Consider the following 26,678-nt stretch of genomic DNA (forward strand, 5'->3'; position numbering starts at 1 on the left):
TTCCATGCCTTTGCTACACTCTGAATGAATATCTGTCTCTAATATCTGTCCTAAAACTATCACCCCTCAATTTAAAGTTATGTCCCCTCGTGTTAGCCTTCAACATCCAGGGAAAAAGGCTCTCACTGTCCACCCTATCTAATCCTCTGATTATCTTATATATGTCTATTAAGTCACCTCTCAACTTTCTTCTCTCCAACCAAAACAGCCTCAGTTCCCTCAGCCTTTCCTCGTAAGACCTTCCCTCCATACCAGGCAACATCCTAGTAAATGTCCTCTGAACCCTTTCCAAAGCTTCCACATCCTTCCTACAATGCGGTGAAGAGGACTGTACGCAATACTCCAGGTGTGGCCTTACCAGAGTCTTTGTACAGCTGAAGCATGATCTTGTGGCTCTGAACCTCAATCTTCAAAGAACAAAGAAAATTTACAGCCCAAAACAGGCCCTTCAGCCCTCTACGCCTGAGCCAATCCAAATGTACTGTCTAAACCTGTCGGTGAATTCCTAAGCATTTATATCTCTCTGCTCCCCACCTATTCATGCATTTGTCCAGACTCATCTTAAATGAATCTACCGTGCCTGCCTCTACCACCTCTGCTGGCAACGCGTTCCAACCGCCCACCACCCTCTGTGTGAAGTACTTGCTGCATGTATCCCCCTTAAACTTTCCACCTCTCACCTTTAAAGCATGACCTCTCGTTATTGAATCCTTCACCCTGGTAAAAGGCTTGTCTCTATCCACCCTGTCTATACCCTTCATGATTCTGTAAACCTCAATCAGGCCCCTCCTCAATCTCCTTTTTTCTAGTGAAAATAAACCTAACCTACTCAACTTCTCTTCATAGCTAGCACCTTCCATTCCAGGCAACATCCTCGTAAACCTTCTCTGCACCCTCTCCAAAGCGTCCACATCCTTTTGGTAATATGACGCCCAGAACTGTACACAGTATTCTGAATGCGGCCGAACCAATGTCTTGTACAAATTTAACATGACTTGCGAGCTCTTATACGCAATACCCCATCCAATGAAGGCAAGCATACTGTATGCCTTCTTGACCACTCTATCTACCTGTGCAGCAATCTTCAGGGTACAATGGATCTGCACTCCCAGATCTCTCTGCCCATCAATTTTTCCCAAGGCTCTTACATTCATTGTATAATTCGCTGTAGAATTAGACTTGCCTAAATGCATCACCTCACATTTGTCTGGATTGAAAGCCATCTGCCACTTTTCCGCCCAACTCTCCAGTCTATATATAAGAATAAAATGCTTTGGGATTTTCTTTAATTCTGCTCGCTAAAGCTATTTCATGACCCTTTTAGCACGCTTGATTCCTTGTTTAAGACTTGTCCTACTCTTCCAATATTCCTCCAGGGCCCGTTCTGTTCTTAGCTGCCTAAACCTTACGTATGCTTCCCTTTTCCTCTTGGCTAGTCGTACAATTTCTCCTGTCATCTACGGTTCACGAATCTTGACCTTCCTATCCTTTGCCTTCAACGGGACATGCCTATCCTACACTGCCGTTAACCTATCTTTGAAAGCCTCCCACATCTCAAATGTGGACTTTCCTTCAAATAGCTGTGTCCAATCCACATTTCCCAGCTCCTGCCTAATTTTGATATAATTGACTTTGGCCCAGTTTAGTACTCTTACCTTAGGACCACTCTCTTCTTTATCTACGAGTATTCTAAAACTTACAGAATTGTGGTCACTGTTCCCAAAGAAATCCTTCACCGCAACTTCTACCACCTGACCTGGCTCGTTCCCCAGTACCAGGTCCAATATGGCCCATTCCCTCGTTGGACTATTCACACATTGCTCTAGAAAACTCTCCTGGACGCTTCGTACAAATTCTACTCCATCCAGACTTCTGATGCTAGGTGTATCCCAGTCAATGTTGGGAAAATTAAAATCTCCCATCACCACTACCCTATTGCCTCTACATCTATTCATAATCTGTTTACCTATTTGTTCTTCTACCTTACGCTCACTGTTGGGAGGCTGGTAATACAGCCCCAACAATGTAACTGCACCCTTTTTATTTCTCAGCTCCACCCCAAATGCCTCACTACCCAAGACCGCCATAGTGTCCTCCTTTAGCACAGCAGTGATATCGTCCCTGACCAGCAATGCAACTCCACCCCCCTTTTACTTCCTTCCCTGTCCTGTGTGAAGCGTCTATATCCTGGAACATTTAGTTGCCAATCATCATGCCCTTCCTTCAACCAAGTCTCTGTGATGGCAATAATGTCATACTCCCAGCCACCAATCCAAGCCCTAAGTTCATCTGCCTTACACAATATACTCCTTGCATTAAAGTAGATGCATTTCAGGCCAGCTGTTCGTCTGCGCTCACCTGCTCTCTACCTATTCTTCCCTTTATTAATACTATCTTCATAATTCTTACAGTCTCTAGTCTCTACTTCGCTACCTACTTGTTTTCTCTTCTGGTTCCCAGCCCCCTGCCACATTAGTTTAAAACCTCTCCAACAGCAATAGCAGAAATTCCCCCAAGGACATTGGTTCCGGTCTGGTTCAAATGTCGACCATCCCTTTTGTAATAGTCCCACCTTCCCCAGAGCCGTTCCTAATGTCCAACAAATCTGAACCCCTCCCTCCTACACCATCTCTCAAGCCACATGTTCATCCTGCTTATTTTTTCATTTCTACACTGGCTAGCACGTGGCACTGGTAGTAATCCCAAGATCACTACCTTTGAGGTCCTCCCCTTTAACTTCTCTCCTAGCTCCCTGAATTCTTCTTTCAGGACCTCATCTCGCTTTCTACTTATATCGTTGATCCCTACATGCACTAAGACAACTGGCTGTTCACCCTCCCCTTTCAGAATGCTCTGTAGCTGATCAGTGACATCCCTGACCCGAGCACCTGGGAGGCAACATACCATCCTGGAGTCCCGTTTTCGGCCACAGAACCGCCTATCTACTCCCCTCACAATAGAATCCCCTATGACTATGGCTCTATGAGTCTATTTCCTGCCCTTCTGAACAGCAGTGCCCACCACGTTGCCATGATCTTGACAACTGCTGCCCTCCCCTGGTGAGCCATCTCCCCCAACAGTATCCAAAACGGTATACCTGTTTTGGAGGGCGATGACCGCGGGGGGCACCTGCACTGTCTTCCTACTCTTTTTCTGTCTTTTGGTCACCCATTCACTGTCTCCCTCAGCAATTCTAACCAGCGGTGTGACCAGTTCACTAAACGTGCTATCCACAACCTCCTTAGCAACGTGGATGCTCCACAGTGAGTCCATCCGCAGCTCCAGAGTCGTCATACGGTCAAACAACAGCTGCAGCTGGACATACTTCTTGCAAGTGTAAGAGTCAGGAATGTCAGACATGTTCTTAAGCTCTCACATCAAACAAGAGTCACATGCCAACACACCATATGCCTTCTTAACAACCCTATTAACCTGGGTGGCAACTTTCAGGGATTTATGCACCAGGACACCGAGATCTCTCTGTTCATCTGCACTGCCAAGAATTTTACCATTAGCCCAGTACTTTGCATTCCTGTTATCTCTTCCAAAGTGAGCTACCTCACACTTTTCCACATTACACTGCATTTGCCACTTCTCAGCCCAGCTCTGCATCTTATCCACGTCCCTCTGTAACCCACAACATCCTTTGGCACTATCCACAACTCTGCCTACCTTTGTGTCATCCGCAAATTTACTAACCCATCCTTCTACACCCACATCCAGATCATTTATAAAAATGTCAAACAGCAGTGGCCCCAAAACAGATCCTTGCAGCACACCATTAGAACTAAGCTTTAGGATGAACATTTCCCTTCAATCACCACTCTGTCTTCTTTCAGCTAGCCAATTTCTGATTCAAACCGCTAAATCACCTTCAATCCCAAAATTCCGTATTTTGTGCAATAGCCTAGTGTGTGGAACCTTATCAAACATCTTACTGAAGTCCTTATACACCACATCAACCAATTTACCTTCATCCACCTGTTTTGTCACCTTCTCGAATAACTCAATAAGGTTAGTGAGGCATGACCTACCCTTCACAAAACCGTGTTGACTATCCCTAATCAAATTATTCTTTCTAGATTATTATAAATCCTATCTTTTATAACATTTTCCAACACATTACTCACAACTGAAGTAAGGCTCACTGGCCTATAATTATCAGAGTTGTCCCGATTTCCCTCCTTAAACAAGAGAACAACATTACTTAATAAGCAGACTTTCAAACCTGCATTGAAAATAGGTAAAGCAAATGGAGTATAAAAGTAGGAAGGTTTTGCTAAAACTATATGAGGCACTGAACAGTTTTAGTTCTTTTATCTAAGGAAAGATATACTGGCAATAGAGACAACTGATTCAAAGTATGGAGGTACCGTTTTATGAGTCTCCTCAGAAGAGTCATAGAGACGTACAGCACAGAAACAGATCCTTCGGTCCCACTTGTCCATGCTGACCAGATATCCTAAAATTAGTCTAGACCCATTTGGCCCATATCTGTCTCAACCCCTCCTATTCATATATCCATCCAGTTGCTTTTTAAATATTGTAATTGTACCAGCTTCGACCACTTCTTCTAGCTGTTCATTCTGTACATGCACGACCCTCTGTATGAAAAAGTGGCCTTTAGGACTCTTTTTAAATCTTTCCCCTCTCATCTTAAATCTGTACACGATAGTTTTGGACTCCTGTACCCTGGGGAAAAGGCTTTGACCATTCACCCTATCTATATCCCTCATGATTTTATAAGCTTCTATGAGTTCACCCCTCAGCTTCCCACACTCTAGGGAAAATAACCCCAGCCTATTTAGCCTCCCAAAACCCTCCAACTTTGGCAACACCCTTGTAAATATTTTCTGAACCCTTTCAAGTTTCACAACATATTTCCTATAGCAGGGAAACCAAAATTGAAACCAAAAGTGGATTAACCAATGTCCTGTACAGGACCTCCCAATTCCTCTATGCAATGCACTGACCAATAAAGACAAGTGTACTTCTGTATGTGAGATGGTGCTATAAGTGTCAACTTGTAAACTTTTAACTGTACTCATTTGAGTACATTTGACAGTAAAGCCAGTACATTCATTCATTACCTGTCAACCTGTGACTCCATTTTCAAGGAACTATGATTGTGCATTCCAATGTCTCTTTGTTTGGTCACATACCCCAGGACCTTAGCATTAAGCATACAAATCCTGCTCTGACATGTCTTGCCAAAATGCAGCATCTCGCATTAAACTCCATCTGTCTCTCCTCAGCCCACTGGCTTATCTGATCAAGGTCCTGTTGTACTCATCTCTGTCCACTACACAAGCAATTTTGGTGTTGTCTGCAAACTTACTAACCATACCTCCTATATTCCCATCCAAATCATTTATTTAACTGGCAAAAAAAGAGGAGACTCAGCACCAATTCTTGCAGCACACTGCTGGTCATAGGCCTCCAGGCTGAAAAGTCCACCACCATTTTCTGTCTCCTATCTTTGAGCCAGTTATATATCCAAATGGCTAGTTCTCCCTGTATTCTGTGTGATCTAACTTTGTTAACCAGTCTACCATGTGGAACCTTGTCAAAGACCTTATTGAAGTCCATATAAATCACATCCATCACTCTTCCTTCATCAATCATCTTTGTCACTTCTTCAAAAAAACTCCAAGTCAGTGAGACATGATTTCCCACATACAAAGCCATATTGACAAACCTGAATCAGTCCTTGCCTTTCCAAATACAGGCTGAGTAAGTTTGGTGTGTGCTCATTGAATTTAGAAGAATGAAAGGTGATATTATTGGAACATAGAAGACTCTTAGGGGAGTTGATAGGGTAGATTTGGAAAGACTGTTTCCCTTTGTGAGAGATTTTAGGAGTAGAGAGTATAATGTCAGAATAAGGAATCACCGATTTACAATAGAGAGGATGAAGACTTCTCTGAGGGTCATGTATCTGTGAAATTTTTTGGATGGATTTTTAATCAGTAAGGAAATCAAGATTTACAGGTAAAAGGCAGGAAAGTAGAATTGAAAATGATCAGTTCAGCTGTGATCTTATTGAATGGCGAAGAAGACTTTATAGGCTCAGTCATACTTCTCTTACTTTTAAATGGTCTTATGAAGCCATGTTTAAGCTAGTTAATATGAACAAACTGTGCATTACATGTTGTGTTCCTCACAATTAAAACGTCTTATCTAATTTACAATCTGAATGCTAATTGTTACTTTAAATGTGTAATTTACTGCCAGAACATTCCACAATAATTGGTTTTCACAGACTGACTTGAGCTTTTCATTTCGGCTGAAGTTTTTATTTTACTTTGCATACAATGACTGAATAATCTGGAGAGATGGCGGTATTAAAGTTCTAATTTTTCTATTTTCAAACATATCTAAGCCATCTTTTTTGAGTATTGCTGACTGCTTCTTTGCAATTCGTTTTTAAATTAATTGTTCGTGGGATGTGAACATCACTGCAAGAACAAAGTTTATTTCCTGGGAATCCACTTTTTTTTTCTCCACTAAAGTTCATGAAATATATCTACAGTGCTGTTAGGGATGAAGTTTCAAGTTTCTGATCCATTAATGTAGAAGAAACAGTAATATGTTCCATCAGGATGTTGTGATACTTTCAGTGGATGTTGCAGATGGTGGTGTTTCCATTTTACATTCTACTCTTGACTGAAAACAAAAAATACTGGAGATCACAGCAGGTCAGGCAGCATCCATAGAGAGAAAGCAAGCTGACGTTTCAAGTCCAGGTGACTCTTCTTCAGCGCTGAGATGAAGCGAGGAGGGGACAGCATTTATACAACTGGGTGGTGGGAAGGGTGGAGTGCTGGTGAGAAAGGATGTTAATAGTTCAGATTAAGTGGTTGGAATGTGAGAGTAGCAGAACAATGGTGTTGGAGAAAGTGAAGATTCAGATGCTCTACATTGGGGAGACAGGACGCCAACTTGCAGAATGTTTCAGAACGTAAACAACCCCACTGCCCTGTGGCTGACCATTTCAACTCCCCCTCTCACTTCGCCAAGGACGTGCAAGTCCTGGGCCTCCTCCGCTGCCAAAACCTAGTCACCCAACGACTGGAGGAAGAACGCCTCACCTTCCACCTTGCGCCCTCCAAGCACATGACATTAATTTTGATTTCACTAGTTTTCTTATCTCCTCTTCCCCCACCCTATTTCCAGATCCAACCCTCCAACTCGGCACCACCCTCTTGAACTGTCCCACCTGTCCATCTTCCTTCTCACCTATCCGCTCCAACCCATCACCATCACCCCCAACCTTCATCTTCCTGTTGCCTTCCTAGCTACCTAACCCACCCTCTCCCATTTATCTCTCAGCCTCCTGGGCCCCACCCCCACATTCCTGATGAAGGGCTTATGTCCAAAAGTTTGATTTTCCTGCTCCTCAGATGCTGCCTGACCTACTGTGCTTTTCTAGAACGATGCTATGTCCGAAAGAATAGACATTCCCACTGGGGTGAGGGGAGGGGAAAGAGAACATGGTGACAGAGAATGTAACAAGTAAAGTTTTTTAAAAAAGGGAAGGAATGGGAGTGGATTCAGAGTCTGAAGGTGTTGAACTCAATATTGAGCCCAGCCTTTCTGGGACCCCAGTGGGGACTGTCTGTTCTGTCCAGTCTGGCAGTCAGACACACCATTTTTCAGCCATTCTCACATTCTGATAACTTAATCAGAACTATCAATACTCTTTCTCCCCCAGCACTCTATCCCCCCACCCCACTTCACTCCCCTCACCCCACTTCACTCCCCTATTGCATAAATGCTGTCCCTTTCACTTCAGGTCAGTTCTGATGAAGAATTATCTGGACTCGAAACATTAGCTTGCTCTCTCCATCGACGCTGCTTGACCTGCTGTCATCTCCAGCATTTTCTGTTTTCAGTACAGATTCCAGCATCTGTAGTAATTTGCTCCTACATTCTACTCCCGTTCTCCTAGATGATAGAATGTTTGATTCCTATGTACACTATGAACTTCTGTTGTAGAACATAGAACAAAGAACGGTACAGTACCGAAATATGCGCTTTGCGCCACTTCATCTGTGCTGACCATAACTCTCTTCAAAGCAAATCTTATCTGCCTACATATGGATCATATCCTTCTACTTCCTGTCTGTTCATGTGTCCCACAAAATGCCTGTTAAAGTTGCTATTGACGATGCTTCTACCACCTCCCCAGTAATGCATTCCAGTCACCTACTATTCTCTGTGTAACAGAAACCTACCTCACACCCTTTTAAACTTGCCTCTTCTATTTGACATTTCCATCCTGGGACAAACATTCTGACTATCCACCCTATCCATGCCTCTCAAAATTATATATACTTCGATCAGGTTGTCCAGTGGCCTCTGCACAAGCAAGAACAGTCCAAGTTTGTCCAACTCCCCTTATAGCTCGTAAACTCTAATCCAGGCAAAATCCTGGCAAACCTCTTTTGCACACATTCCTTTTACACATAGTACGGCGACCAGAACTGCACACAATATTCCAAATGTTGCCTAACCGAAATTTTATACAGCTGCAACATGACTTGCCGAATTTTAGACTCCATGACCTGACTGCTGAAAGCAAGCATGTTATACACCTTATTTATCACCTTATTCACATGTTACCCAAGATCTCTCTGTATATCAATGCTCCAAAGAGTTCTGCCATTTACTGTTTACTTTCCTCTTGCAGTTGACTCTCAAATTGTACCATTTTATATTTGTCTGGATAAAACTTCATCTGCCATTTCTTTGTTCAACTTTCCAACTGATCTACATTCTGTATCCTTTGTCAACCTACCTCACTATCTACTGTGCCACCAATTTTTATGACATCTGCAACCTTACTAATCAGACCACTGACATTTTCAATCAAATCATTTATATATATATTACAAAACAACAGAGGTCCCAGCACTTTGTAGAACACTATACTATATCCCCTTAAAATGATTGTCCCTTTCGTACTCCAGATTTCTAAACGTATGGCCTTGCTGGATGAGCTCTCCAAGATGTTCACTCTTAGTTCAGCTGTGATATTCTCCTGAATCAATAATGCAACTCCCACATCTCCTTTACATCCCTTTCTATCACACCTGAAAGATATTCAGCTGAGTGTTCTTGTTGTTCAACTAAATGCCTTTGTCTTCACTTATTCTGTTATTGGGTAACACTCTTTGTTATTCATTCTTCTATTTTTGAAATGTCATTTCTTTTTGCAATCAATCTGTCTGCATGTTGTAACTTCTTCCACATCATTTCTGTGAAGCAGTTTTTATGCACTCTTTAGCATGTATTAGCAATTATTATTTTTAAACTTCTCACTGTGTCATTAAGTATATGTAATGGCCATTCTGCTCTTCATGACAAAAATCTTTTGGTAAAGGTATGTTTTGTCACTGTTGAATATTTCGTGGATTTTTTTGTAAAATCAGCATGTATAAGAGTAATATCCAAAATCACAAAAGCATATTGTCAGCATTAAACTACTGGCTTAGAAAAGATGAGTTGTCTGGAAAAGATTTCCACATGATGCATGTTTTGTTATGGCCCACGCAGTAATAGTCTGAAGTGTTAATTAGTTAATTAACGCAAGGGTACATCATTTAAATGTCAATTTTTTTTTACAATTGTCAAAGATATTTTGAAGTATCTTGCTGATTAAGGTGTTCTATTCAATGCACCTATTCTGGCACAAAACAATATTCTAAACAGTTGGTATCCTAGTTATGGCACTTAGAAAGTAGTACAGCACAGCACAGGAACAGTATCTTGGACCCACCATGTCTGTGCTGACCATGATGCCATTCTTAACTCATTTCATTTGCCTGCACGTGGTCAATATCCCCCTATTCCCTGCGTGTTCATATATCTTTCTCAATGCCTCTCAAACGTTGCTTCATGTCTACTTCTACCACCTCCTCTGGCAGCCTGTTCCGGGCACCTACCACCCTAGCCTCATATATCATCTTTAAACATTCCCCTTTCACCTTAAACCTGTGCCTTCTAGCACTTAACATTTCCACCCTATCAATGCCTGTCATAATTTCATATACTTCTATTATATCACCTCCCAGCCTCTGATATTCTAACAAAAATAAATCCAAGTTTATCCAACCTCTCCTTAAGGCTAATACACTCCATCTAGGCCACATCTTAGTAAACCTCTTTTGCTCTCTCTCCAAAGCCTTCACATCCTTCCTTTACTGTGGTGACCAGAACTGTATGCAACATTCTATATGGGCCTAACTAAAGTTTTATACAGCTGTACCTATATCAGTTGGTCATTGAGTACAAAAGTTGGCAAGTTATGTTAATCATGCTGCACGCCTCCTTTGAGGAGAAAGTGAGGTCTGCAGATGCTGGAGATCAGAGCTGGAAATGTGTTGCTGGAAAAGCGCAGCAGGTCAGGCAGCATCCAGGGAACAGGAGATTCCTGTTCCCTGGATGCTGCCTGACCTGCTGCGCTTTTCCAGCAACACATTTCCAGTGCACGCCTCCTTTACCACCTTACACACTTTCAGGGAACTATCTGCTTACACCCCAAGATCCCTCTGTATACAAATGCTCTTCAGGGTCTTGCCATTTACTGTATACTTCCCTCTTGCAGTTGATCTGCCAAATTGCATCACCTCACACTTGTCCAAATTAAACTCCACCTTCCATTTCCCTGCTGAACTTTACATTGATCTATATCCTGCTGTATCCTTTGATAACCTTCCTCATTATCCACAACTCCATCATTTTTTGTGTCATCTGCAAACTTATTAATCAGACCATTGACATTTTCAACTAAATTGTTTTATTTTATATAGAAAAAGGTCACAGACCTCAAGTCAGAAAAAACATCCCTCCAAACTACCCTCTGTTTTCTCTGACAAAGCCAATTTTCTATCCAACTTACTACTCACTATGGATCCCATGTGACTTCATTTTCTCAACCAGCCTACCATGAGGGACCTTATCAAATGTGTTTGTAGAGTCCATGTGGATAACATCTACTGTCTGACCCTCATCAATCATCTTGGTGACTTCCTCTGAAAACTCAATCATATTGGTGAGACATGACCTCATGCACACAATCCAAGTTGTATATAAACCAAAAGAACTGCGGATACTGTAAATCAAAGACAGAAATAGAAATTGCTGAAAAAGCTTAGCAGGTCAGGCAGCATCTGTAGAGAGATATCAGTTAACTGGGAGGGGATAAGGAATAAACGGTAGGTGGGAATAGACACCAACGAGAGAGAGTAGTAGATAGGCACACAATGGAGTGGATAATGATCTGGCTAAGAGGATGAATAGCTGTTAATGGGGGCTGTTAGTTGCTAACAATATGTGGTGTGTAATAATAGACGATGTGATATCGAGGCCTGGCCTCCAGCACAATGTCACCACTAGATGCATATTCCCCTCGTCTCTGTTATCAGCCTTCCGCAGGAACTGTTTACTCAGAGACACTCTAGTCCACTCTTTTTTTCACCTCCCCCCCCCCCCCCCCACCTCCCTCAAAAACGTCTCAAGGCACCTTCCACTGCAACTGCAGAAGGTGTTACATCTCTCTGTTTACCACCTCGTTCCTCAGTATCCAAGGGCCCAATCACACGTTCCAGGTAAAGCAGCCCTTTACCTGAATTTCACGCAATCTAGTCTATTGCATTTGCTGCTCACATTGTGGTCTTTTCTACATTGGGGAAATGAAGTATAGACTAGGTGACCGCTTTGCAAAACACTTGCATTCTATTTACAAAAAAGACCCTGAACTTCCAATTGTCTGCCACTTCAGTACACCATCCTGGAGATGTTGTTCCCTGGCCAATATCTCTGTCTCAGGCTTCCTGCGGTGCTCCAGCAAGGTTCAGCATAAGCTGGAAGAACAGCATCTTATTTTCCACTTGGAGACTCTGCATCCTTCCTGATTCAGTATAAAATGGAATAATTTTATGGCTTGAGCTCTCCCACGTCCTTACCCCAATCCCCACAACCAAGCCGTGTTATCATACAGTCTGCCAACCAATTGTTAGCCAGTAAGAATGCCAATTAATAGCTATGTAACCTCCTTGCTAGATTGTTATCCACTGCTTTGTCTGTCCAGCTGCTGTTCTCTCTCTTTGGGCTTTATCCCAATCTGTTGTTTACTCCTTACCCCCTCTCCCCACCTCCATCATTTTTTGTCATCTGCAAACTTACTAATCAGACGATTTCCCTTCTGCATATCAACTGACATTTTCCTTGCTACTATCAGTTCTGAGGATGGTCACTTGAAATGTTAACTCTGATTTCTCTCCATAGCTGCTGCCAGACCAGCTGAGCTTTTCCAGCACTTTCTATTTTTGTCTCTTAAGCTGAATATTCCTAATGTAAATAATTCCTGTTCTTAAGAATCTTCTTGAGTAATTTCCCCACTGCTAATGTAAGGCTCACCAACCTATAATTTCCTGGATTATCCCTGTTGCCCTTTTGAACATATTCTCCAGTCTTTCAAATTTTCAAATTAATGATTTCACCCGAGGACCAGTTTTATCCGCTCCATAACTATTTTAAAACTTACAGCATTATGATCACTGTTCCCAAAATGCTCCCCCACCAAAACTTCAATCGCTTGGCCAGGTTCACTCTTCAATACAAGGTCAAGTACACCTCCTTCCCGATTTGGATTACCTGCACACTGTTTCAAGAAGCCCTCCTGGAGTTCCTAACAAATTCTAAGACAGTCCCAGTCAATCCTAGTCTCTTCACCTGAAATTCACCTGACCAAGGAGTGCTTCAAAAGTTTATGATTTTAAATAAACCTGTTGGACTATAACCTGGTGTCGTGTGACTTCTGACTTCAAGATCCTTGGGTGCATCTCATCCAGTCCTGGTGCCTTGTCAACTTTAAGTACCAACAGGCTTTTCAACCATTCTGCTCAATTAACTTTGAACCCTTCTAGTGACTGAGTTCCCTCCTTTGTCACCATGGCCCAGGTGGTATCAATGTCTTTGTTAAATACATATGCTCCCTGACCCATGTGTAAATCTTCTTCTTGGTCCCTAATCTGTCCTACTGCTCCTTTTACCTCTATTTTATAATTTATATGGCCATAGAAGACTCTAGGATACTTCATATTGGCTGTCTGTGTTTTCTAATAATTCTTCATTACTTCACTTATTTGCTTTTTAATTCCCCTCTGAACCTTTGATATCTCTTTTGGTTCTCAATTTTACTTTCTACTTAACACTTGTCATAAACACATTTTTTTTCTTTATCTTCTCTTCATCTTTAGAGACAAGCAATCGACGCTGGCCAGTCAGCCAGCCAGTGGTGTCGACGTCCCAAGAATGATTTTTTTAAAAAAAATCTTAATTCCTATCTTGTTTGTCTTTCAGGGATTCCTGAATTTTTGTTCTGCCTTTTCTAGTTGAGGCGATATTCCTTGACCGAAAGGAACCATCTCCTCTTTTAAGTTGGTTCATTGTTCGTTGCTGTTTTAACTGTGAACTTGTCATTCCAGTCAACGCTGCCCAGCTCTGTTCTTGCCCTGTTGAAGTGTATCCATTCATATTTCTCTCTCGGGATTTAATTCTCTATCATTGTCCTGAACTTTACAATATAATGATCACTGTTTGCGAAATATTCCCCAGCTGACACTTGATCAAATCAAATCAAAGAACAGAACAGAACAGCACAGGAACACACCCTTCAGCCCAACAAGACAGCTGACACATGATGCCTTTCTAAATTAAAAACCTTTTGCCTCTACGTGGTTTGTATCCCTCTATTCCTTTGTCATTGATATATCTGTCAAGATGCCTTTATTTCTTTGCCATTTCATCTGCCTTTACCATCACCTCTGACAGTGCTTTCCAGGCACTGGAAAAAATAACTTGCCTCATATCTCTTTTAAACTTACCCCCTTTTATCTTAACCCATCTCCATTTATTTGGCTCATTTTCAAGAATGATATCTGACAGTGAATACTTTCTTACTGGATGAGAAATATATGGAAGCAAACCTGCATGCAAACGAGGAACAGTTGTCCCTCGCCGCTCCATACACTACAAGTACCCCAGTCTATATTTGGGTAATTGAAGTCTCCCGTTTTAACTGCTCTGTAATTTTGACATTTCTCTGTAATCTCCCTGTTAAATTGTTCGTTTTCATCCTTTCCACTAGTTGATGATCTACAGACTACACCTAGTAGTATAACTATACCCTTTTCTTCCTTAGTTCTAGCCAAATTGATTATGTGCTTAGACTTCTGAGACATCTTTCTTCAGCACTGCAATTGACTTCTTAACCAATACTGCTACTCTTTTCCTTCCTTTTTAATCTTTTCTGAATATGTCGTACCTAGAATATTTAACACCCAATCTTGCCTTTTCCTGAACCAGGTCTCTGTTATACATAGAACATAGAATGCTACAGCACAATACAGGACCTTTGGCCCTTTATGCTGTGCCGACCTTTAATCCTACTCTAAGATCAGACTATCTTCATTTTACTATCATCCATGTGCCTATCCAAGTTTTGCTTAAATATCACTAATATTTCTGATTCTACTCCCACCGCTGGCAGTGCATTCCACACACCCACTATTCACTGTGTAAAGAACCAACCTCTGACATCTCCCCTAAACCTTTCTCTAATCACCTTAAAATTATGCCTCCTCAAGATAGCCATTTCCACCCTGGAGAAAAGTATCTGGCTATCCACTCTATCTATGCTTCTCATCATCTTGTACACCTCTGTCAAGTCACTTCTAATCTTTGTTCGCTCCAGTGAGAAAAGCCCTAGCTACCTCAACCTTTATTCATAAGACCTACCATCCAGTCCAGGCAGCATCCTGCTAAATGTCCTCTGCACCCTCTCTAGAGCTTCAGCATCCTTCTTATAATGAGGCAACCAGAACTGAACACTATATTGCAAGTGTGGTCTAACCAGGTCTTTATAGAGTTGCAGCATAACCTCGTGGCTTTTAAACTCAATTCCTCTGTTAATGAAAACCAATTACATTGTATGAAACAGAAGAGATAGTTGTTGACTTCAGGAGGGCACGGAGTGATAATTTTCTGCAGAACGTTGACAGCTCACCCATGGAGATCACGAAGAGCACCAAATTTCTAGGCATCCACCTGGTGGAGACTCTCACCTGGACCCTCAACACCAGCTCCATAGCTAAGAAAGCCCAACAGCATCTCTACTTTCTGCGCAGGTTGAGGAAAGACCACCTCCCACCCCCATCCTCACCACATTCTACAGAGGGTTCATTGAGAGTATCCTGAGCTGCTGCATCACTGTGTGGTTTGGGAATTGCACTGTCTTGGACTGTAAGATCCTACAACGGATAGTGAGGACGGCTGAGAAGATAATTGGGGTCTCTCTTCCCTCCATTATAGACATTTACACTTCATTCTACATCAGAAAGGCGAAGAGCATTGTGGAAGACCCCACACACCCCTCACTCAAACCCTTCTCCCTCCTGCCATCTGGCAGAAGATACTGGAACATTCGGTCTCTCACAGCCAGACTGTGCAACAGTTTCTTCCCCCAAGCCATCACGCTCATTAACACTATATAATCAGACTCTATTCCATCCGAAATTCTTTGCATGACTTTGAATTGCTGCTAGAAAAATGTCTATTATTTATCATTCTTTTATTTCACTGTATTTTGCGTGTTTTTTACTTTTTCTGCCCTGTATGCCACTTACGAATGTGTAGTTTGTGCTGTCCATGTATCTTGGTCCTACAGAGATGCAGTCTAATTTTTACTGTATCAGTTGTATATGGTAGAATTGACAAATAGACGCTACTCTACTCTATTCTACTCTACGTGTTCTTAACAACCCTATCAACGTGGGTGGCAATTTTGAGGGATCTATGGACATGGACCCCAAGATCACTCTGTTCTTCCACACTGCCAAGAAACCTACCTTTAACCCTGTATCCCGCACTCACATTCAACCTTCCAAAATGAATTACTTCACACTTTTCCAGGTTTAACTCCATCTGCCCCTTCTCAGCCCAGTTCTGCATTCTGTCAATATCCCACTGCAACCTACAATAGCCCTCTACACTATCCACAACTCCACCAACCTTTGTGTCATTAGCAAACTTACTAACCCACCCTTGCACTTCCTCATCCAAGTTGTTTATAAAGATCTGTAAGAGCAGAGGTCCCAGAAATGATCCCTGTGGAACACCATTGGTCACCAAGCCCCAGACTGAACACCTTCAATCAACTAAACCCCCCTCCCCATGTCTTCTATGGGCCAGCCAATTCTGTATCCAGACAGCCAAACTTCCCTGTATTCCTTGCTTCCTTACTTTCTGAATGAGTCTACCATGGCGAGCCTCTTCAAACACCTTGCTAAAATCCATGTACACCACATCCACTGCTGTACCGTCATTAATATGTTTTATCACATCCTCAACGAATTCAATAAGACTTGAGGCATGAACTGCTTCTCACAAAGAATTGCTGACTATCTCTAATCAAGTTATTCTTTTCCAAATAATCATAAATCCTGTCTCTCAGAATCGTCTCCAATAATATGCTCATCACCTATGTAAGACTGACTGGTCTGTAATTCCCAGAGTTATCCCTATTCCCCTGAACAAGGGAATAACATTTGTCAACCTCCAATCATTTGGTACTACTCCAGTAGACAGTGAGAATGCAAAGATCATTGCCAGAGGCACAGCAGTCTCTTCCCTCGCTTCCTGTAAATAACCTTGGGTATATCCCGTCTGGCTCAGGGGACTTACTTATCCTTGTTTTTCAAAGTTTCCAGCACATCCTCCTTCTTAACTTCAACGTTTTCAAACATATCAGCCTGTTTCACACTGTCCTCTCAAACAACAAGGTCCTTCTCACTAGTGAATACTAAAGCAATGTATTCATTAAGGACCTTCCCTATCTCCTCGAATCCAGGAACAAGTTCTCTCCATTATACCTATCAGCTGTACACTCTAGGAGAAAGTGAGGACTGCAGATGCTGGAATGTTCCTGATGAAGAGCTTATGCCTGATATGTTGATTCTCCTGCTCCTCGGATCCTGACCTACTGTGCTTTTCCAGCATCACATTTTTCGACTCTACCCTCACTCTGGCCATCTTCTTCTTCCTTGCATAAGTGTAGAATGCTTTGGGGTTTTCCTTAATCCTAACCACTTTTTCATGCACCATTCTAGCTGTTTAAGTCCATTCTTCAGCTTTTTCCTGGCTACCTTATAACCCTCTCGAGCCCTGTCTGATCCTTGTTTCCTCAACCTTAAGCTTCCTTCTTCCTCTTGACTAGATGTTCCACATCTCTTGTCATTCCAAGGATCCTTTACCCTACCAAATCTTCTTTGCCTCAGTGGGACAAACCTATTCAGTACTTGCAGCAAGTGTTCGCTAAGCAACCTCCACATTTCTGCCGTGCATTTCCCTGAGAATATCTGTTCCCAATTTATGCCCCACAGTTCCTGCCTAACAGCATTATAATTCCCCCTTCCTCAGTTAAATACTTTTCCATACAGTATGCTCATATCCCTCTCCATGACTAAAAGAAGATCAGGGATTTGTAAGCACTATCACCGAAATACTGTCCCACCGAGAGATCTGACACCTGACCTGGTTCGTTGCCAAGCACCAAATCCAATATGGCCTCCCCTCTAGTCAGTTTATCTACATATTGTGTCAGGAATCCTTCCTGGACACACCTGACAATTTCTGCTCCATCCAAACTATTTGGAATAAGGAGGTTCCAACAATATTTGGAAAGTTGAAGTCACCCATGACAACAACCCTGTTACTTCTGCACCTTTCCAAAATTTGCCTGCCAATCTACTCCTCCACAATCTTAAAATTGCACATGGCAATCTGTGCCTATGACTCCTCAGCCTTATTTACTATACTCCATGTATTCACATAAATGTTCAGTAACCCTAATTTGGACTTCATTTTTTTTCTTACTTACTCTGACTTGACTTACTAATTTGATATCTCTCAACTATCACGTGAAACCTGGTCTTCTCCTCTACTATTCTCTGTTAGTTTCCATCCCCCTATCAAGTTATTTTAAAGCCTTCCCAATGGCACCAGGAGAACATGTGGGCGGCACGGTGGCACAGTGGTTAGCACTGCTGCCTCGCAGCGCCAGAGACCCGGGTTCAATTCCCAACTCAGGCGACTGACTGTGTGGAGTTTGCACGTTCTCCCCGTGTCTGCGTGGGTTTCCTCCGGGGGCTCCGGTTTCCTCCCACAGTCCAAAGATGTGCAAGTCAGGTGAATTGGCCATGCTAAATTGCCCGTAGTGTTAGGTAAAGGGGTAAATGTAGGGGTATGGGTGGGTTACGCTTCGGTGGGTCGGTGTGGACTTGTTGGGCCGAAGGGCCTGTTTCCACACTGTAAGTAATCTAATCTAATCTAATCTAATCTAAACATCTTGCAAGGAACTCAATCCCAACTCTGTTCAGGTGCAGCCCATTTAGCTTGTACTGGTCCCAAAGTCCTTAGTTTTAGTGTCCCAGGAATCTAAAGCTTTCCCTCCTTATCATCTTTCTGTGCCAGTCTTGATTTCATCTGCCTTATCCTACTATTTCTGTACTCACTTGCATGTGGCACTGAGAGTAATCTGCAGATTACTACATTTGAAGTCCTGCTTTCTAACATTCTACATAGCTTCTGAAATTCTGATTGCAGGAGGACCATATCCTCTTCCTGTGTGAGCCATTGGCATATATATTGGAATCACATTAATGGCCACAGAAATGCCTGCCTGTTCCCTAACTAAATCACCTATAACTATCACGCCTCCTTCTTCCCTCCTGAGCCACTTGTGGTGCCACAAACATAGCTCTGACTACACTCTCTTCAGGTATCTATGCTCTCATCAGTTTCCAAAATGGAAAACTGATTTGTGAATTGAACATCAAGAGACTCCTACACTACTTGCCTGTTTCTCTTGGACTGCCCAGCAGTCACCATTCCTTTCCTTCCCTCCAGGCTGTAAAGCTACTTGGGTATTCAGCTTCTCAGAATTAAAAAAAAACATCATGATAAGAAATTTTTGCATTGCTTTTTAATTCATGAAAATATCCATGATTCTGTTATTTAAGGTCTCTTTTGACACTTCATCTTAAGAACACATTGATATTGCAATGAGTTTTACTAACTCTACCGGACTTTCACAAATCACAAATCCAGTACCTTGGCATTGCTGCATTTATGCAGGACAACGTGCAATGTAAACACTTCAGGAATGTTGCAAAATGCAAGTAACTTGCAAAACCAATAGAAAATAGTGAATCAAGGTGTATAGAGGGTAGGAAGGAAAGTGCTTCGATTGAATTGAATGACAGAGCTGGTTCAACAGGCTATATGATCTACTCTTACTTTCACTATTTCAGATGTGGAATTAATAAACCAGGGCCTTCTCAGGTAAACTCAACAGATACAAGGGCATAGGCGAATTAAATAAATTAGCTGTAACCTCACCAGTTTGTGAAAACAGTGTTTAGGTTGAAAGGATATATTGAGGCCCGGGAACAGAGGTCCAGCACTTCGGCTTCAATACAGCAGCAAGAGGGTATACTGAGGCCCAGGATTAGGAACCCAACAGACGAAAAGTCAAATGGTGGATTGATTGATTCATGGTTTAAAAAGTGAGGTTTTGAAAGAAGGGATTAACTGAGAAATAACAGGAATAAATTAAAATCAGAGTCAATGTGATAAAATAATATATTAAGCAAAATAGGATAAGGGAAGTAAGTTTAAGACAAAGCAAGAAACACTCAGTAAGTTTAAGAGATGGCTGCACAGGTCAAGTGAAATGTGCGGCCTGTGATAAATGGGAAATCAGTCATCCTACTGGAGTCCTAGATAACCAAACATACAGAACATGTTTACACTGCAGAAACCTGATCACTACGTTTCTGAGTTTGAACAATGAATGGAGGCACTGTGTCATATCTGCAAGGATGAGAATTACATGGTGGCCATGTTTAAAGAGGAGTGATAGTTCTAGGTGATTCATTAGTTAGGGAATAGACAGGGATTTCTGTAGTGGTGAACCTGAGAAGACTGAGAGTAAATGGCAACGAGGAAAATGAATGGATAAAAGAGAGAAAAGTCAACAGTAATCAGGGTCAGGATAATGAAAAGTGGAAGGAATGAAAGGAAGGAAGAAGAGTGGTGCATTGACAATGTCAAGTTTAATTGAGCATACTTGCTGAGGTAGGTTGCCAAGGTATAATAGTTGCCAGTGTGAACTATGAGTTAAGATAAGGTTTCTCTAAAAGGGTAGGCTGATGATGGGATACACTGTTAATGTGAAAGGAGGGGGAAGTTGAATGGAGCACAACATATGAATTTGTAGAAATTTGGATAGATACTTCTGTTTGCATTTGTGCGACAGGGAGCGGGAGTCTGGCGTTGAGTATGCATGAACGGAGAGTTATATGGAGTTCATTGCATGTGTGAAATGGTGGGGAGTTGGATGAGGTGCTGGTGCCTGTGAATTGGATCTGTAGGCAGTGACTTTGTGACTAGGGTTGTGTGGAACATGCATTGGATGTGGCAGTCAATAATATGAAAACATTTAAAAGTTTAGTTAATGACCTTTGCCATAGGTATTGACTATAAGTGCAATATAAAGTCTTGCATTTGAAGGACAATAAATGTACACAGCATTATTACATTATTTAGTTTTAAAAATCTATTGTGCTCATCTATTTCAATATTATTTTGTAAGTAAGCCCACTATTATTATTCAAAACTTAGGTACTGTCTGCAATTTTGGTATCCATATTTAAGAAAGGATATATATGCATTGGCGGTGCTATGTCAGCAGATCAGAAGATTTGCCAAATGGATGAGGAACTGAGTCAATTGGGACAACACTGTCTGGAGTTTAGAAAAGTGAGATTGATCTCACTGAAACATAAAGACTCTGAAGGGGTTTGACTGAGTAGATGCTGAAAGGTTATATGCTGACGGGGTCAAAAACACCAGGGTAAGGTCTCAGTATAAGGGATGTTTTGGGACTGGAATGCAGACTATTTCTTAACTCAAAGTGTTGTGAATCTTTGAAATTTTCTATCTCAGAAGATTGTGAATGCTCCATTATTTGGTAGGATAAACATATTTTTAGTTTTGGAATCAAGGTGTATAGAGGGTAGGAAGGAAAGTGCTTCGATTGAATTGAATGACAGAGCTGGTTCAACAGGCTATATGATCTACTCTTACTCATATGACTTGTGTTCTCATATTACGTGCTCATCTGCTTGGATGTTGTAATTTACTCAAGTATTATCTTCAGTGAAAAAGCATGGCTTAATTGTGAGTTGTAACTGCATAATCTATTTACAGAACTGAGAAAAACTTCTACAGAATGTCAAATAGATCACAGTTGCTTAGGGTGGACATGGTTACTGGTTATCCCGATCAGAACTCCAAATCCCTTCAACCGTCTCTAAATCCATCACTATGCTTTCCATGCTTTTTTTCCCCATAACAAGAATGAAGGGTGTTGGTTTAAAACCTAAGAAGAGCCTGTTCCTTCATAAATTCAGGATATATGTGCACATTGACAAATACAGGATAGCTCTCAAGTTAATGGCAGAAATTTCTATTCTGACTGACTTCTGATAGTAGTCTTCAAATGCTGCAGTTGGGGTAATTTGGTACCTATTTCACATCCGTTTCTTCTTCTTCCAGTTTATTCAACATGGAAAACAAAAATATTGAACACCTAAATAATGCTACAAATGAAGAGAGAAATCAGGCAACTCTGAAAATTATATCAGAATCTCAGGTATGTTCAAACAGCTCTGTCTATGTAAAAATGTTTGGCTGTAGGGTAAAATTATTCAGTAATTTTGAAGTCTGTTCATAAGCTTTATGTTATTGGATATATTTCAAGTAATCTTAATTGTCTTAAAATTATTTTAGAAATGTACTTGGTGGTCCGCAATTCTCTTAGTTCTGCCTATAAAAATCGTGATCCTAAAGTGCAATAGTTGATTTGGAAGAAACAATTTGTTTAAGACAGAGGTAGCTAGAGTTTTGATAAATGGAGGTGAAAAGTTATCTGCGGTAGATAGGAATTGGAGTCAAGAGTACTCTCTGACCTTAGTGAATATTGAAGCAGACTTGAAGGGCTGAATGGCCTCCTGCTCCTTATTTGTATGCATGTTTAAATTTTAAAAGTGGATGTTGACTCTGGTTGGGGAATTTCCCCTGAAAAAGAACCACCAAATTTTGTTGAGTTAGAACAAGCACAGTGCGTGTGCACATTCTTTCTGTTTTCAAAGAACAGGGCTCTATGTATTAATATATGTAGCTTGCAGTAGACGCAAGTGTGCTACACAGTGACCCCAATTCTAAATTAATTGTCAACATAACTCTCTGCTCACTGTTCAGCAAATAGTGTCCAATTACAGAATCACACCTAATGTTGGACATTGTCCTGAGAAATATCAGTTAACTCACTTGGTGTGAAATCTAAACAAAGCCTGACAGTTAACTATCAATCATCATCAACTACATTCTCCACGACAATACCTCTGTCAATCAAAGTCCACTTGCCAACCAATCAACAGTCTGCTCTCATACAATGTGAAGGGTTGCTTTTCCCCCTTATAAAGTATTCTTATGAACTTTCCTGGTGAGTGCAAGATGCAAAGTTTCTTTTTGCAGCAAGACTCGAGTTCTCTACGACCAAATGACTGTTAGTTTTTCTGGTTTGCTGGTATTAAGTGCCTTGGTATTTATAGCAACTGGTTTAATTATTGTTTTGAAGCCTCCAGCTGAACATCTGTTTACCAAATAGATAAATTATCCTCACTTTTATCACTTTAAGTTTTAACATGCTTCCTAATATTATAGGAGAAAGTGAGGTCTGCAGATGCTGGAGATCAGAGCTGGAAATGTGTTGCTGGAAAAGCGCAGCAGGTCAGGCAGCATCCAGGGAACAGGAGAATCGCATAAGCCCTTCCTGAAGAAGGGCTTATGCCCGAAACGTCGATTCTCCTGTTCCCTGGATGCTGCCTGACCTGCTGCGCTTTTCCAGCAACACATTTCCAGTTCCTAATATTATATGTCTGCTAAACAGGTAGAACCACAGTCACTCAATTCATGTTTCTGAAAAGGAGTCATGCAGCTCAAAATGTTAATTCTGTTTCTCTCTTCACAACTGCTGAATTTTCTGACACTTTTTATTACACTCAGTTCACAGGATTTGTTGCATCCTTTGCCCAAACTAGTGACACACTCTCGACCTTGCAAACCATCAACACAAACAGGCCTTGCATAGCAAAGTAGGCTTTCTCTTAAATAAAAACCTAAAGAACTGTGGATGCTTTAAATCAGAAACAAAAATAGAAATTGCTGGAAAAGAAACATCTGTGAAGATAAATCAGAGTTATGGGCTGGTAGTGTGGCCGAGTGGTCTAAGGCGCTGGATTAAGACTCCAGTCTCGACAGGGGCGTGGGTTCGAATCCCACCGCTGCCATTTCTGCTGATCAACTCCAACAACGCAGCTTGTTAAAATGATGTTTCGATCCCCGCTGTATTGATGTTTAAAACAGATGAAAAATGGGTTTGCTTCCCGGGGAATTAACTGTGGTGTGGGAAAGTGTCTGTGCTGTCATGATCGTGTTCGCCTCCCGCGCGGAAAATCGCAAACTGCTAGTGGGCGGCACGGTGGCACAGTGGTTAGCACTGCTGCCTCACAGCGCCAGAGACCCGGGTTCAATTCCCGACTCAGGTGACTGACTGTGTGGAGTTTGCACATTCTCCCCGTGTCTGCGTGGGTTTCCTCTGGGTGCTCCGGTTTCCTCCCACAGTCCAAAGATGTGCAGGTCAGGTGAATTGGCCATGCTAAATTGCCCGTAGTGTTAGGTAAGGGGTAAATGTAGGGGTATGGGTGGGTTGTGCTTCGGCAGATCGGTGTGGACTTGTTGGGCCGAAGGGCCTGTTTCCACACTGTAATGTAATCTAAAAAAACTAATCTAATGTTTCAGATTCTGAGGAAGGGTCACCAGACCCAAAACGTTAACAGTTAATGTTTCAGATTCTGAGGAAGGGTCACCAGACCCAAAACATTAACTTTGATTTCTCTTCACAGATGCTGCCAGATCTGCTGAGCTTTCCAGCAACTTCTGGTTTTGTAGGCTTTCTCTTTTGCTGATGATCACTGGATTTGTGAATGTCACAATTCTCATTAACCACATTAAATCCAATTTCTGTACAACTGTATATAAAACCTTTAGGGTACTGATTCAGTAAGTTTCACTGTGCTAAACTAACTTCAAAAGGCATCTAAGAATGCAATTAATATCTCAGAAAATGTGTTTGTTTCTGTTAGGAACAGAACCAATACAATATTCTAAAGAACTTTACATCTACATAGCATCAACACATAAGGGTTAGACCCTGAAAAGTTCTTATTCCTAGTAATACGTTTAAGGCAATTGAATGTTGTAATGCTGTGCATTCTTAGTTATTTTAGCAAAGAACACAGCAACAGGGCGGCACGGTGGCTCAGTGGTTAGCACTGCTGCCTCACAGCACCAGGGGGTCCAGGTTCGATTCCAGCCTCGAGCAACTGTCTGTGTGGGGTTTGCACATTCTCCCCGTGTTTGCGTGGGTTTCCTCTGGGTACTCCGGTTTCCTCCCACAATCCAAAGATGTGCAGGCCAGGTGAATTGACCATGCTAAATTGTTCATAGTGCTCGGTGCATTAGTCAGAGGGGGGTGGGTTACTCTTCGGAGGGTCGGTGTGGACTTGATGGGCCGAAGGGCCTCTTTCCACACTGTAGGGAATCTAATCTAAAAACCTGTGAATGTCAAAAAAGCAAATCCCTACTTGCACTAGAAACCTGATTTTGCTAAGTATGTTAATATTATTGCCAATATTTATTTCTCATAATTATCATAGTATTAGTTTACTGATAATACTCTGCCACTGTCAGAGGTCAGTATTTGTGCATATTTTGAGTGATCTCCAGGACACCTTTCTAAGTACAAGAATACTGTTTGTTCTTTTTTTATCCTATTTGGTTGTAGAACATTGTTAAAGACTCAAAAAATTAAATCACCAGCACCTTTTCCTTGTATAGGTGAACTGTGTACACTCAGAAAATATTATAATAAGGGTAAGCTTATAAGGTTACCCGAATTCCCAATTCCTCCGCCTCCGCCGTATCTGCTCCCAGGAGGACCAGTTCCACCACAGAACACACCAGATGGCCTCCTTCTTTAGAGACCACAATTTCCCTTCCCACGTGGTTAAACATGCCCTCCAACACATCTCGTCCACATCCCGCACCTCCGCCCTCAGACCCCACCCCTCCAACCGTAACAAGGACAAAACGCCCCTGGTGCTCACCTTCCACCCTACCAACTTTCGCATAAACCAAATCATCCGCCGACATTTCCGCCACCTCCAAACAGACCCCACCACCAGGGATATATTTCCCTCCCCACCCCTTTCCGCCTTCCGCAAAGACCGTTCCCTCCGTGACTACCTGGTCAGGTCCACGCCCCCCTACAACCCACCCTCCCATCCTGGCACTTTCCCCTGCCACCGCAGGAACTGTAAAACCTGCGCCCACACCTCCTCCCTCACTCTATCTAAGCCCCTAAAGGAGCCTTCCACGTCCATAAAAGTTTTACTTGCACATCCACTAATATCATTTATTGTATCCGTTGCTCCCGATGCGGTCTCCTCTACATTGGGGAGACTGGGCGCCTCCTAGCAGAGCGCTTTAGGGAACATCTCCGGGACACCCGCACCAATCAACCACACCGCCCCGTGGCCCAACATTTCAACTCCCCCTCCCGCTCTGCCGAGGACATGGAGATCCTGGGCCTCCTTCACCGCCGCTCCCTCACCACCAGACGCCTGGAGGAAGAACGCCTCATCTTCCGCCTCGGAACACTTCAACCCCAGGGCATCAATGTGGACTTCAACAGTTTCCTCATTTCCCCTTCCCCCACCTCACCCTAGTTCCAAACTTCCAGCTCCGCACTGTCCCCATGACTTGTCCGGACTTGTCCTACCTGCCTATCTCCTTTTCCACCTATCCACTCCACCCTCTCCTCCCTGACCTATCACATTCATCCCCTTCCCCCACTCACCCATTGTACTCTATGCTACTTTCTCCCCACCCCTACCCTCCTCTAGCTTATCTCTCCATGCTTCAGGCTCACTGCCTTTATTCCTGATGAAGGGCTTTTGCCCAAAACGTCGATTTCGAAGCTCCTTGGATGCTGCCTGAACTGCTGTGCTCTTCCAGCACCACTAATCCAGAATCTGGTTTCCAGCACCTGCAGTCATTGTTTTTACCTAAGCTTATAAGGTTGCTTGTTTCTGCACATCTGATTAGCTCAACATATCTAATGTCATTCTATTTGACAAACAAGATATGACCAATTCAGAATTGAATATGATGAACTTCATTTACATCTGATTTTTCAGCACAAACTTATCTGCCAATATCAAATACAATAACAAGTGTGCATGATTTATTTGGTTTATGCAGACCAGGCTTTCACGTGCTAACGTCATCTTGCAACCCATCCTGACTTACATTTACAGCTTTCTTACATTAAACTCGATGCAGTACACGTTATTTCAGCACTGATACTTTATGTCTAGAATCTTTTCAGATTTGATTTGCTGCTTGGTCTGGCCATTGTACAAATG

The 26,678-nt window shown here is 42.2% G+C and overlaps 1 protein-coding gene and 1 non-coding gene across 10 annotated transcripts in view; both read left to right on the forward strand.

Moving 5' to 3' along the window:
• LOC122539553 (sodium/hydrogen exchanger 9B2-like) overlaps nt 1-26,678 on the forward strand; it is a 187,908-nt gene that overhangs the window by 63,906 nt on the left and 97,324 nt on the right. For all 9 annotated transcript variants that reach the window (XR_015753290.1, XM_087979851.1, XM_087979849.1 and 6 more), the window contains one exon: nt 21,685-21,781. Coding sequence is in view for 8 of the 9 variants with exons in the window: in XM_087979851.1 (XP_087835977.1) it covers nt 21,695-21,781 (87 nt within the window). In the remaining variant the exon portion in view is untranslated. The remainder of the gene's footprint in view (nt 1-21,684; nt 21,782-26,678) is intronic.
• trnal-aag (transfer RNA leucine (anticodon AAG)) lies at nt 23,399-23,480 on the forward strand. Its single transcript has one exon. It is a non-coding gene; the product is annotated as a tRNA-Leu (tRNA).

Source organism: Chiloscyllium plagiosum, unplaced genomic scaffold (genome assembly GCF_037043375.1).
Source record: "Chiloscyllium plagiosum isolate Xiang-an unplaced genomic scaffold, Cpla_swu_hap1 HiC_scaffold_36, whole genome shotgun sequence".
Lineage (NCBI taxonomy): Eukaryota > Metazoa > Chordata > Chondrichthyes > Orectolobiformes > Hemiscylliidae > Chiloscyllium > Chiloscyllium plagiosum.